General features: G+C 42.4%; 1 protein-coding gene across 1 annotated transcript; it reads right to left on the bottom strand.

The window, feature by feature from the left end:
- Window positions 1-936: 936 nt before the first annotated feature.
- On the bottom strand, window positions 937-13,132 carry zdhhc18b (zinc finger DHHC-type palmitoyltransferase 18b). Its single transcript, XM_035183725.2, has 9 exons — window positions 12,368-13,132; window positions 11,711-11,871; window positions 8,599-8,748; window positions 8,280-8,417; window positions 7,773-7,824; window positions 7,550-7,652; window positions 7,122-7,231; window positions 6,104-6,206; window positions 937-2,875 (listed from the first exon to the last, which is right to left on the bottom strand). The coding sequence occupies exons 1-9, from the start codon at window positions 12,613-12,615 to the stop codon at window positions 2,630-2,632; spliced, it is 1,311 nt and encodes a 436-aa protein (XP_035039616.1). The 5' UTR covers window positions 12,616-13,132; the 3' UTR covers window positions 937-2,629.
- Between the last annotated feature and the right edge of the window lie 324 nt (window positions 13,133-13,456).

The following is a 13,456-nucleotide window of genomic DNA, read 5'->3' as shown; positions in this document are numbered from 1 at the left end:
CTCGGTGTACGTTTCAGTTGGCCTTTGTGTTCGTGTAACACACAACTTTAACAGCAGTGATTTATGGCTTGCAGGATTTACAGAATGTACAGAGCTGCATTTGGTGTCACATAAAAAAATCAGGGATGGCATTCAGTTGCTTAGGTAAAGCACCGTACAACATGTTTGTCTCTGACGTTGAGTGTTTAATGATTCCCACATGAAACACACTCATGCCTGCCAAAGTTAGAACAGGTCTGGTTGTTGTTTTGTTAGAAGTGAGGCAAATTATGTATTCATCCCAATACCACGTGAACTGATGACAGGTCGTCGGGTTTCTGTTGTGTTGCCATGGAGTCAAATATATGTGATCTAACTGCACACACAATACCAGTGAAGCAAATGGGATCATGTAGATGTCAAACTTGAAATGTTATATTTTGTATTCATTGTTACTTTGCTACTTTTCTCATGACCGTCTATAGATAGAAATATATTTGAAAATTTGATAATAAAGCCGGTTTTAAGACAATGTTCTCCGTCTGCTGTTTCTAGTTCCAGTTGTAGAATTCAGTCGTCTCTGATCTGGATCAACACTGCAGGTGACTTTAACTTGGATATGTTTGGTAAATGAACTGTATTTATATCTTTTCTATCTCATCGCACAGACACCATTCCCCCTTTCACACACATATTAACTGCGATTTTTCAATGTTCTCATCACATACTATCCACACACTCCAGGGGCAATTTGTGCACAAAGACACTTTAACTCAAAAAAAGACTCAATGAGGTGGAGATTAGAAATTAAAGCAAAGTAATAAGGACACAAAAGAAGGTGATGGTGTTAAATTCGACTGACACTATCTGAAGGAAGCGTTACGTTTACAGCTCATCACTGTCATCTAGTGGCTTTTTGCAGCACTACAGAGGAAGTAAAAATCAAAGTCACTGCAGTGAAGTTTATTTTCCTTTATTTCGACAGTAGCATTTAAATAACAAATACAGTGCAACTGTTTCTCCTCTTAAATTCATTGCTTGCATTGGCTCTCAGTGATGATGGAGATGACGGCTGACACGTTGAATACGCCACATGAAGTGATGCTTGTCGACTTAACGCTCCTCGAGTGAACTACAAACTGTGTGTGTGCGTGTGTGTGTGTTTGTGTGTGCATGCCTACATTTGCAAACATTTTTGTGCAGCCATTGCAATCAGGATAAAATGTGGATTAACATGATATAAGTCACATAGAACTTGCATATTCGATAGCTAAGCTCCACTGTAGCGTTCCACCTGAGAGCAAACCAACACAACCAGATATTTTAGATTTGTCAAAGTGCACAAAGTCAAAAGTGGAGGAGAGAGGAGAGAGCCGGTTTTGCTGCTGCTGAGGCAAAGTGTGAGCAGGAAGTGGACATTTGAGCCTTAAATGACTGATGTTAATGGTAACACAAGCAGAAATAAATAATAACACTTCATTTCAGGTACACAAAAAGAAGGTGGGGGTCCTCTGAGGTGTGTGACATGATGTATGAACGTATGTATGAATGGATTTGAACAAACACAAATACCAGAAAAATACATCTTTAGTTATTAGCATGCAGTTGCATTTACTGCCATATTTTACAGCTCGGAAATCTGAACTGTTCACACCAGGACACGTGGCTATTTGTACAAGTTTAAAGGAAAAACCTTGAGTGATCTGATTTATAATCATATTAATGTTAATGTGTCAATATCTTTCCAAAAACAATGCTAAAGTAGCAATAAAGTGCTGAAGCTCGGATCTTGATAAAACCTCCTGATAATCTGGTGCTGTATTACATGGGCTGCACAGTCCGTAGCAACTGACTCTGACATTTCTCACATACAGTGAGCGCTGAATGTGTATTTACAAAGAAATTCATGTAGGTTTTTCCTTTAATTTGTCAGCCACCATAAATTTTTGTTTTCAGAGCTTTCAGATACGAAAATAATGCAGAAACTGTCCCTCGTATTCTTGAAAAAGATCCACGGCTGCTCGCCAAACCTCATCACTTGTTCCATTGTTCAGCGCCTCGACATGACATCATCAGTACAAACTGTATCTCTGCTTTTCAGCTTAGGGAAAAATTGGCTGAAATTCACACTATAAACTGAGCTGCACAATAGTATGGAAATCACACATGTGAATTCCATAGTAGGGATGGACTGTCCCTTTAAGAGCAGCATCTCTCTTTACACATACACATTCTGAGCTTTAACCCTTCATACACAGACTGTTCCACCTGATGCATCATCAGGACAATTCATGTTTCACATGAGAACCACTGAAGGACATATAGCTCGGTTAGTCCACTAGTCTTTAACATTGCTTTCCATACTAAACCAAAGGCTAATTGCATCTTTTACAGACATCCCACAAAATGTAATTTTTGTGATAGTTATCCCCTTCTTCAATAACAACACCCAGGACTTCCAACACACAACAAAAGAAACAATTGAATGCATACTTGTATTTCACTGTTTTACAGCATGCAAGCTTCAGACAATGTGTGATTTCACTTGAGAAAGTCGTCATCATAAGGTCCGTCAGTGCAAAGGGGCGAAGCTGGCAGCATCCGGAGAGAAAGGGGAAACAGGGGCGTCCAAGGTGGGGTTGGGATTATGTTAAGCTGCTGGTTTACTTTTCTTCGAGTGAGTCTTGGTGTGTTGTGAAGGAGAGGTATCACCTTGAGGGCCGGCGGTGTGGCGGGCCCCGCAGCCCGTGGGGAGTGTCGGTGAGGGGTCGGAGTTCACCGCCGCACTGTTGTCTGGACAGGTATGAGCTGTCGGAGGTTTCCCCTGATGGCACGAGGAGGACAGGAGCGGAGGGAGAGTGGCTGACTCCAGCAGACCTTTAGTTCCCTGTGTGCACTGAGGAGCCACAAGAAAGAGGAGGGAAGACGGGGGTGAGACAAGCACTGGTGAGACGAGCAGGATGAACAACAGGGTATTAAATCACTTCAGTGAATACATCAACAACTGTGCAAGATGAACAAAAGACAAGCTGCAGTGCAAGCGGGCCACACCAGGGATCTGAATCAGCAGTTTCATCTTAGAGCATTGCCTGGTAACTGTGTACTTAATGAAGTTAAGTGGCATGCAAGGTACAGATTTTAACCAAAACAGTGGATCCTACTCTTCTCATGATGCAATTGAAATATGTAGAGCTGTTGTCAGACATGACCTCCGAGAGAAACTCAGGAGAAATTCTTTTCCCACATGAACAACACAGCCGTGGGTTCTCTGCTCAGACTCGTTCACAACAGCAACAAATCCTCCAGAGGATTCAGGTGAGTGGTGGTGCAGCCGGCAGAGGCAGGACGTAACGTATTCTGCTGCGGAGATCAATTTGTTTTTGTTTACAGTACATCGAACACTGATGTTGGCCCTTGTAATCCCCTGCTGTGTTCTCACATCGGATTCTCCCATCTTTCTGTGGACTTTATACTGGGGGGCCAGATGGAGAAAGTCCACAGATAATCCGGAGCCGCTCACTCTGACTTTTGTGTTCACACATGAACCGCCTCCGGAGAAAATACAGAGAATCTCTGGAGTTCAGTGCATTTCTGAAAGCAGCTTGAATGATTGTACATCTACGACGTGTTCTCCTTTTAGCTCTCCTCTCTTTTAGACTCCACCAAGTGAGAAAACTATCAGCGGCTAAATATTCCATTACGTTCATTAACTACGTTTGTTAATTGGTTGTTTGGGGATTGCTTGGATGTTTGTCCCTGAAAACAGCTGCTTGCTGCTGGAGACAAAGCTGATGTGAGTGGAGAGAGTGAACCAAACAGTTGTGTTGTGTGCCATAAAAATCAAGCAATGAGCTGAAAGAGGCTAAAACACAATAGGGCAATAGGGAAGTGCAGTTGTGTGATAATTAGCTATCACTATAAGCGAATCACATTGGGGCAGAAAGGCAGTTTTTTAATTGTCAACATAAAAATAGGAATTAGTGCAGCTTTAATTAATTCAGCGTTTCAGCAACAGTTAAAATGTCTTCAGCCCTGAAGCTGAAGTCCATTTCAACAACTGTTAATCAATAATCAATGGAATGTGTTTAGTTTTACATTGTGTAGAAAGCTGTGTAACAACTTAGTTCCTAGGGCAGCATGTGGCAACATTGCAATGATAGATTCCAACAGCCCTCCCTAAACTTAAAAAGAATACATCCATCAGGTACTGGATCATTACTGGATCAGTTCTTATCTTATGTCATTGTCCTGATAGAATCATCATTTAAATGGATAATTATCGTGTCATCTAGGTCTGAGGGAGCTTCCTCCTAGGTATTAAAATGTTTTCCTTTTTTTTTACCTGACATGAAAAGTCTAACCCCCATTTAGTTTCCCATCATGCTCTAAGTGTTGTTTTAAAATGTTTGACAACACTCTTGGATAGAAATTGTGAATATTAAAGATAATACATATGAGCCACAGCTAAAACCCTTTGCACTGTGTATTAGTTTTACAAACAATGCAACCTGTATTGTTTTAATCATGCACTCTGCAGTGCATACAACCTAAAGCAAAGCATGAGGGCAGAAGCAAGCCAGGAGGACATGCAGGCACAGCACAGGAGACTCTGCACTCACTTTCCCTCTCTCTCGATACAGGCTTACCAAGCTCAAGTCTTGCTTTTCCTGCTCTAAATGTGGCTAATGAGCCAGTACAGGACACTGGAAAGACATTTGTCCTGCTGGTGTTGGTGGTAATACAGATACAGACAGACCACATACAGAACAGTAAGTTAGGATGCTGGGGCAGTTAGTTCAGAGCTTTTCTCCTCCTGGAAAACACAATTATCCTCTAATATGGAAACTGGGAAGGAGGACAAATGAAACAATGAAAACTGAGCACACACAGATGATGAACTGCATGGAAAAGGAGGGCTGTTTTATTACATTTTTTGCATTTGTTATGCATGAAAATACAAAAATATGTATAAACACCGGGTGGACAACTCCAAAAACTTAACAAAAAACCAAAGAATAATGGGATGTAGGGGAAAATGTGGTGATGGAATTGATTTGCAACAGATAAATTGGCACTTTAACCTTTTTAATACATATAAATATTATTGTGAACAGGAGACAGGAGAAGAGGAACCAACACAATAAAACGAGTTTGGGTCTGAGCAGAAAAAGCTTTTCTCCACGGCTTCACTCAGAAGACTGTTTTTACACCTTAACCAAACTCAACTCAGTGATAAAACAAATGTTAGACTAAAAACACTTCAGCTTCAACTGGCTTTCAGCTTATTCCGTACGCACAAATTAATCCTTTGGTGCCAACAAAAAAGAGCCGCTTTCAATTCTAAATGCTAAACAGCAGCTACTCTACTTCTTGATGTGAGAGTATTGCGGCTCACAGTTAGGTTTTGTAAACAAGGTTGGCTGTAAAGTTTTCACTTTTCTATGTCGTGCTGTCAGAGAACAACAAGAGTGCAGCTCTGTGAAGAGGAGGACCTCAGTCTTCACTTCTTACAACAACCCCTGCACTCTACAAAAAGCACAGGAACTACTAAAGACCAAGGTGTAGAATGTCAAAAAGATAAAAGGAAGTAAAAAATATAAAACATAAACATATAGATATATGTAGCGATCAATATTTGTGGAAATAAACAGCATTTAACCTGATTTGTTCATGATGGACTGAGCTGTGCAGCAGTGCATTAACTGCCTGCAGCAGGTGTCTAAAGAAATCAGGCTGACAAGGCAACTCCCTTCCACCTCACCCCCCCAGGGTCACGGGTGGGATCGATGATGCTCTCGTCTTTAGCCTCCCACCAGGGAGCTTCGGCTGAACTGATTAGTAATGATCAAATATTAATAAACTCATTTCAGCATTCTTCACACCGTGACACTTTCTCAAAAAGTATTGTTTCCACTGACAGAACTTCTTAATACTGATATGTAAACCTCTGACTGTCATATAAAAACAATATTTGTACGGATTAGCCCACACACTGCAGTCAACACGAGGCAGCACAGCAGGCAACAAGGCTTCTGTCAGGCAGAGGAAGAGCTGTGCTGGGAGTTGGGGGGTGCAGGCACAGGGGAGAGGGCGAGCCAAGAGCAAGCTGGGAAGATCCGCCTACCACATTTATCTCGCTTTTAGCGGCCACAGCTGGCACCTCGATGTCCGCGCTGCGTGTCTGGGAAGATTCATCTGAGGGCAGGAATCCTCGCCTGTCGATCAAGCTGAAACAGGAGAGAAACAAAAGGAAAGTCGGCATCCATTGGACACTTTGAAAACTGTACAGCATGTAGACTCAAAAGGTTTTGGAATATTTGCAAACGTTTCCCTGCAGGGTTAAACCGCATAATTTACAGAAGCATCGCTGAAATTAACTGTGGTGCCAGAACTTAAATTGTGAGACCAGAGCTCATTCTTGCATCACATGAACAAGAGATCGTGATTGAATGTGTTGCTGTTTGTTCAAAAGTGTTCAAAGAAATTATTTTTACTTGAGTATTTAATGTGCATTTTCAAAAATAATCAGTTGGTCATAAAAAATTGTCTCTTACGTGCATATCTGAGGGATTAATATAAAACGAATGTAGTCTGTATATGAGATATGTAAATATGATATGTTAAGATGACTTCAGCTTAAGGATCTAATTGTGTGTGGATTCCATTATAATTCATTTGCTTAGTGAGACTCTAGCGTACAATATGTTATTCCAGCTGTTAGGGGTCTCTCATTCAAAACAACAACAAAAGACCTATTTCGATGATGTTGTTTAGCAGCGCTGGATCATGGGAATTGCCATCTTCACCACCATTGCTGTTGAAAATCTTTCTGATGCGATTCATGTTCACAAATAAGGTATAAAGTTGTATTCACTTTACACTGCAAATGGCAATTAATAATCGTGATCCATTGTAAGTGACCAATACAAACAGTGGAAGGGTCAGCTGACTGGCTAACTGGCTAGCAGTGTGGGCAGGGTTAAGCAGATATGATGCAGTTAAAAGGCGACCAAACTGAACCATCCTGTTTTTTCCCATTTTTGTGGATGTGAACATTGTCTGAAACATTTTAGATCATGTAAGTGTTCGCTTTTAGACACTTTAAAGAATAATTGTTGCACATTATATCTTTGAAGACTAACCTGGGTGGCATGGGTCCACAGAGCACAGAACAACAGTTGATACAGATGTTTTTATGACTGTAAGGGTTAGTGACATCTTCTCCACTCTTCCCTGACCAGGAGCCTTTTATCTGGAAAAAATATACAGTACATCCTGGTTTTAAACGTGTTTTAAAAAATCTGCTGGGGGGGGGGTTCTGCTGTTTTCTTTTTTCTTCTAATCAAGTTATAACTATAGTACAAGCATCAACAATAAGTTCCTGCACAATGTCAGAAATAATCTACTGTAACACAGTCACAAAACCATGCAGCTTACGATTTATTTTAAATAAATATTGAATATTTGTATTCCTCATAACTTATCTGGTTCAAACGTGTTTCTTTGCATTTTACAAACGTCACAAATCCATACTTTTTGGCGTTTAAAGGGTGCATAATGCATTACTCACGTCTTCATTGGTGGTCAGGTTGGAAGCAACTAAGTAAGTATGGAAGCCTGAGAGGCCCAAGATGGACCAGACTGAGAAGAAACATATCACCAGCTCCACTGCAGTGAAAGGTTGGGTTAAGGAGAACCTCAGTATACTTGAGGAACGGTAGAATAAAACCCTATACACTGACAGAGTCCATTTACTGAGGAAATCACAGATTACATTTGTGAGTAAAGGATATCTGCCAGGACTCTCTTGCAGAGCAAACACCAGACCTTTTCCACCCTGAGCCCCTGAAAGAGAGGAAGTAAATAACAGTGAGGCCCCAAGTGTGTTTGTGAATCTATTAAAAAGTGAAAAGTGTGTGTTGGAATTCTCAAAACCAAAAGATGCGATTTAGTTTGTCCTTTTGTGGAAGCAGTAACACCAGAGTCAAGCTGAAATGAGTTCTGTTTATTCTAACCCTACAAAGAGCAGGATGTAAGGATGAAATTAAATATGAACAAACAGACAGGTGGTGACAAATACCAGGCACTTATTACATTCACAATCAAAACAGTCTGTATGTTTTTCTTATCAGACACCTGAATGGCTCTGATGTGGTAAACCCCACCCGTCTGGCAGTCTGACAAGCGAGGCAAAACAAACAGTTCCTGGCAGGTGCTGTTTGAGGCAGTTGTGTTAGTACCAGTAAATTCCTGCCTGCTTTTCAACCATGAAGCTCCTGTGGACCCGAGTCAACACCTACTCAGTGCTAGATGTGTGGTCACACAGCCGAAGATGAACGAGGTCAGGAAGGAGAGTGACACGATGAAGGTGTAGAAGAAGCGGTAGTTGCGTTTCCCTACGCAGTTCCCCACCCAAGGGCAATGATGATCGAATCGCTCTGAGGGAGAAGTGCACAACAAAGGAGAATTAACAATAAAACTCAAAAGAGAAACGCTTTTAATTTAGAGGAATGGTTCCACGGTTACGCTGAATTGTCTCTGAGTAAAGGTTTGGTGTTCTCTGTAGCCCTGTGACGCCTTTATTTATTATTTATCCTTGGTAAATGTCATGGTACTCACCCACACAGTTGTCACACAGGCTGCAGTGGGAGGTGCGTGGAGGCCGGAACATCTTGCAGGTGAAGCAGTACTTGAGCTTGACCACCTGCTGGTTGATCAGAACCTCCTTTGTGCGCGGTGGAGGCCGATAGCTGGTGTTTCCTGTGTTGTCTACAGAGCAGAGGACAGGAAAGAGACACAGGAGGACAACATTTTTTGAAATTTACTGATCTGTTAAAGCAGCAATAACAACTTATAGTCTCGCCCATCCCTATCGCCACATTCCCACCAAAAGTACCCAGAACCTTTATTCCCAGGAACTTTTTTCAAGGAAATGAAAGGTTCCTGCAGACCACTGTTCGCCTGTTTTTCCACCGCGGTCTAAGGACCCTGGGAGATTAGGCAAATTAGCCTGCTAAAGTGTGAACAAATGGCAGTTACAACCAGATGTTCCACTCCAGGCCTCCAGGAGGTAGTAATGGATAAGACTAAACAACGATGACGATGCTATATAAACCGAGAAAACATGGAGGAGATGCAGACGGTGGTACTGTTGTTCGTGATTTACCGCCTCGCAAATTATTTTGTTGAGGCGATGCTGGAAATGAGATGAGCACTAACAACTAAGCTAATTCAAAACTGGAATAAAATGCTGCCATACTCAGCAAAATCAAGCACGTTAAGCACTGCAAACCTCAACCCAACACCTTCTAGTACTTTCGTAAAGTACTAACCCCCAACCAAGGACCGGAACTTTTTTAGACCCTGGTCCCTGCTGTGGAAACACAAGGAGTTCCTAGTTCCAGGGGAAAGTTCCTGCGGTCAAAACGCCACTTATTAGCACTTAATGTCTTTGCCTTTACTCTTTATGGAGTACAGGATACACACCAATCATTGCTTATTTAAATGCATGGCAGAATAATACAAGAAACAAGAGAGATGCTGCTCAGTTGCAGTGGGTGCAACAACCGCAAAAGAAAGCTTTTACAATTTAAGGTTGAATCATTATTCAAATTGTAGGAGGATGCTCATGCTCGCTTTCACCATGTTGCCCCTGCCTTCCCTCCCACAGCACGTAACCTGGTCTGAGCACAAAATCAGGGCATGACAGGTCACACCTTTATTGTTCATATTTGTGCAGCATGTGTAACCAATCTATACTATAATGTGATAAATATATAATGTGATAGCCCTGCCACATCGTCTATCTTTAGGAATCTCATCATGCTCAGTTTTTGGTCACACTGCTGGAAATATGTATATTCAATTATATATTTATCACCAGGTCATAGTTTGGGGTGTTGCTGTACTGGACTACATTCGACTGAGAGGCGTTTCTCGGGGCTGCTACACCATTAAAACACCAGACAGTTTGCTTTGCTTTAGCCCACTTTAGTTTTCTAAATTGAGTGCACACAATTGATTCAATTTAGTGAGGTATAAAGTGCTTGCTTAATCACTTTCCTGTCAGTGTCTTGAAGTCCACCATCCTCCCGGCAACCTGGCAAAGACTGAGCACCACAGCTTAAGTAGAGAAGGCTGAATGATTGGACTGCACCATTCTGCTTTAGACTGAAGGGGGTGTTCTCAGGAGCCTGTTGCTTGGTTTTGTTACCCATCATAGATTTTGTAAAAACTTTGGGTGAATAAAACCCTTATTTGTCCACTAATTCCAGCTCTCCTAGTTTTTATGCTTATCCTGGTCCTTCACACTTGGCATCAGTAGTATCAGAAACCCCTCTTAGTTTGACCCCATTCAGACATGGTTCCATCCCTAAGGACAGGTCTGAATGCACCCCAATGCCTCCTGAGACCCTATCACTCACATCATATTGGGAGGTGGTCTGAGATGCATGTGGCCACATTAGTTTGGCTGTGTGAGTGAAAATCCGTCCTGGGCCACATATGAAGGATCACCGACTCAATTAACGTCTCTGACCTGCTGCAGTTTAAATGCTTCTCGGTGTCCATACGTTGATTTGTTTGCAGCCACCACATATTGATTGATACTTCTTAAATTGGCTAAATCTTTCTTCTTAGCTCGCTCGTGCAGACACACGCACACACATAAATCATCAGACACATTTATAAACTCAAACCAGGAATAAACAACATCAATTGGTCTTTGCAAACACAAATGACTGTTGTCTTTATTTGATCACAAGAGACCACTTGTGATCGGATCTCCCAGGACAGATGTTAATAGCAGGTCTGAACAGGGCCTATAATGAAGTCCACCACAACACCACCACTAACTATGACTTCAATATATTCAATATATTTAACGTCGCTTACCTGAGTTAAACTAAATGTCCAGAGCATTTCCTTGAAGATAGAATGGTGGGTAAATATCCAGCACTAAAACTGTGCTTCAGAAAATAGCTGGAACAGCAGCAGTACAGCTGAGTCTTACATCACCACTAAACTTTGGTCATGAGTAGGAGTTTACATGATGCACACAAAGCCAACTTTAAACACTGAGGTCACTACACGGAAGGATGCCATTTGGAAAGAAAAGATCATGTTGGTAAGAGTTGAAATCGACAGAGAACACAACAGATGGGGCGCATCAAACAGGTCTGTGGTGGAAAAAGGACAGACACACATCTCTCAGTCCTGAAATATTCAGACCAAATGGAGGAGCTTTGATGCCATTTCAAAAGAATAATGGCCCAAATATTTGCACAGTCACGAGAAATATGTCCTTTCAAAAATTCTACATTCAACGTTTGCTGTGTCACAGGTTTCATCATCATTAAACTGTCAAACGGTGGTTGCTGCACCATTAGAATTTGCCTTATGTCGATCTCAGAGGAAATTAGCTGACGGTAGCACAACAAAGCCTTCTGTCCCCACTGTGAGTTGTGTTCTGTCGCAAAATAAAGTGTGCGTAAGCTTTTATGACAGTGCTAAAAATAGTATGCTCTCTTAAGTTTGACATAATTGAATGCTACAGAGTAAACTCTCAAAGTAATGAGCTGAGCTTAAGCAGTTTGTGTTTAGGGATCAAATTCAAGGACTCATGGAAAGCTCTGGGGCCAGTGGTGGTCTAAATTCCATCAATTCCATTTCAAAGGCATTTCAGACACTTGTGTAGTTGTGACCCAAGCTGTGGGGCAGAGTTTGCACTCACCAATCTGCTTCTCGATGTCTGTGGCCTCGTCCGGTGTCGCTCTGGGCAGGATGCCGGGGTCGGTGAAGCTGGTCTGCAGCAGGGTGATGACCACAAATACGAAGAGGACTCCTCCAATAACAGGTATGCAGCTGGTCAGGTGTTTGACCAGGAACGGACAGCTGGGGGGAAAGGGAGCAACCACAGACCGGGAGAAGATGAACTGACCATATCAAAGGACGGGAACCTATTAAAACACAGCCCAGTCTCTTAGAACTGCGCCTACTTTTTCACCCACTAAGGGATATGGTTTTAATTATTATTCTGGGCTGTTAATCACCATGTCACCCCCTGGAGACTGAAAACCCTTTCACTACCCAGTAATAAGATGAAAGCAATTTCCATATTCTGGCAGTATTCTCTATTAATTACATATTACATTCATAGCTACAAAAATAAAGCTCTAGCATTTACTTTTTTGGGAAAACTTTGCAGGACTACGTTAAGAAATCTGATGTTTTAAGCAGAATCTGGTATTTGTTAGGTAACAACTCAGGTATAACATGACCTGGCGCTTTTTATGAGAGTCATGGTGATCTGCTCTACAGTTCGGCTCTGATCTAATACACCAGACAGCTCCCTGGGGTCACGGGGCTGATGTTAAAAACGTGAACTCACTCAAATGTAAAGAACAATCCGCTGGTGACGAGGATGAGGCCCAGGGTGAAGGGCAGGACCCCGCTCTGCCGGGCCGCGACGACCCGTCCCTCGCAGTAGAAGCGGTTCTTCCCGGGGAACACTTCCCACTTCCTCCTGGGTCTCCTCGGATCCTCTGCCATGACGCTCCCCTGGTGGGGATGCGGAGGGGTCGGGGTGGGTGTCGGAAGTGCCCGCGGGTCGATTTGCTGGTACTCGCAGTTCTTCATGGTTCACAGTGAAGTTTGCTGCGGGCAGTCGGGGCGTGTGGCCGGGGACAGGTAGCATCACCCGCAGCCGTGTGCCTGGAGGCAGCCGAGCGGGGCACACGTCGTCATTCCACGGAGAAAACAAGCTAATGCTTAACCACGGGTCTCCGGCGTAAATGACCCAAAGACCCCCCTGCTCGAAACGACAAGCCCCTCACGCTCCATGTCTCCTCGCGTACTTGTTTTAAAGCCCGTCCTTGGAAATACTCGCCACAAAAACAACCAGCTCCCTGGTGTCCATCGTTAGCCGAGTGTCTGTGTTTATTTCACATCATCCAGCTGCGGACTCGAACATCAGTAAACACCACATACCGTCATGTCCGTCCTGGACGTTCTGGCCAAACGCTTTCACGGATATCCACTCTGTGCTGTGTGCATGAATTAAAAAGCAGCCATTAAACTTTGCGCTGTATAAAACATATTAGTCGCGACACATTCACGACTGAGTTTTAGTGATAAAACACAAAATTAGCTTTTGTCAAACTTGACACAAGGAAAAGATGCATTTCCGGTTGGTTTTCTTTAAAAAATAAATGTCTCTTTAAAGCGTTACATTTTGAGTATTTTGAAATATCCTCATTTGGAATAATAGCACCATTTAATCAATATTAATGTTTCTCTTTAAATACAATTCGTAGATTCAGGAAAATGTAGATAAATTGTTTGCAAATTGTACAATATCCGGTAAATCAACGCCGGACTGACGCTAACTTGACACAGGCCAACCAGGCAGGAACAATGCCGCCGGAAACCAATTCAAAATAAAAGTATTAACATTGTGTTTCTCGTTTTGGTGGTGTAA

The sequence above is a fragment of the Hippoglossus stenolepis genome, chromosome 17 (assembly GCF_022539355.2).
Source record: "Hippoglossus stenolepis isolate QCI-W04-F060 chromosome 17, HSTE1.2, whole genome shotgun sequence".
Taxonomy (NCBI): Eukaryota; Metazoa; Chordata; class Actinopteri; order Pleuronectiformes; family Pleuronectidae; genus Hippoglossus; species Hippoglossus stenolepis.
Note: the sequence above shows the minus strand (reverse complement) of the source record. Positions and strands in the feature narration are given on the sequence as shown.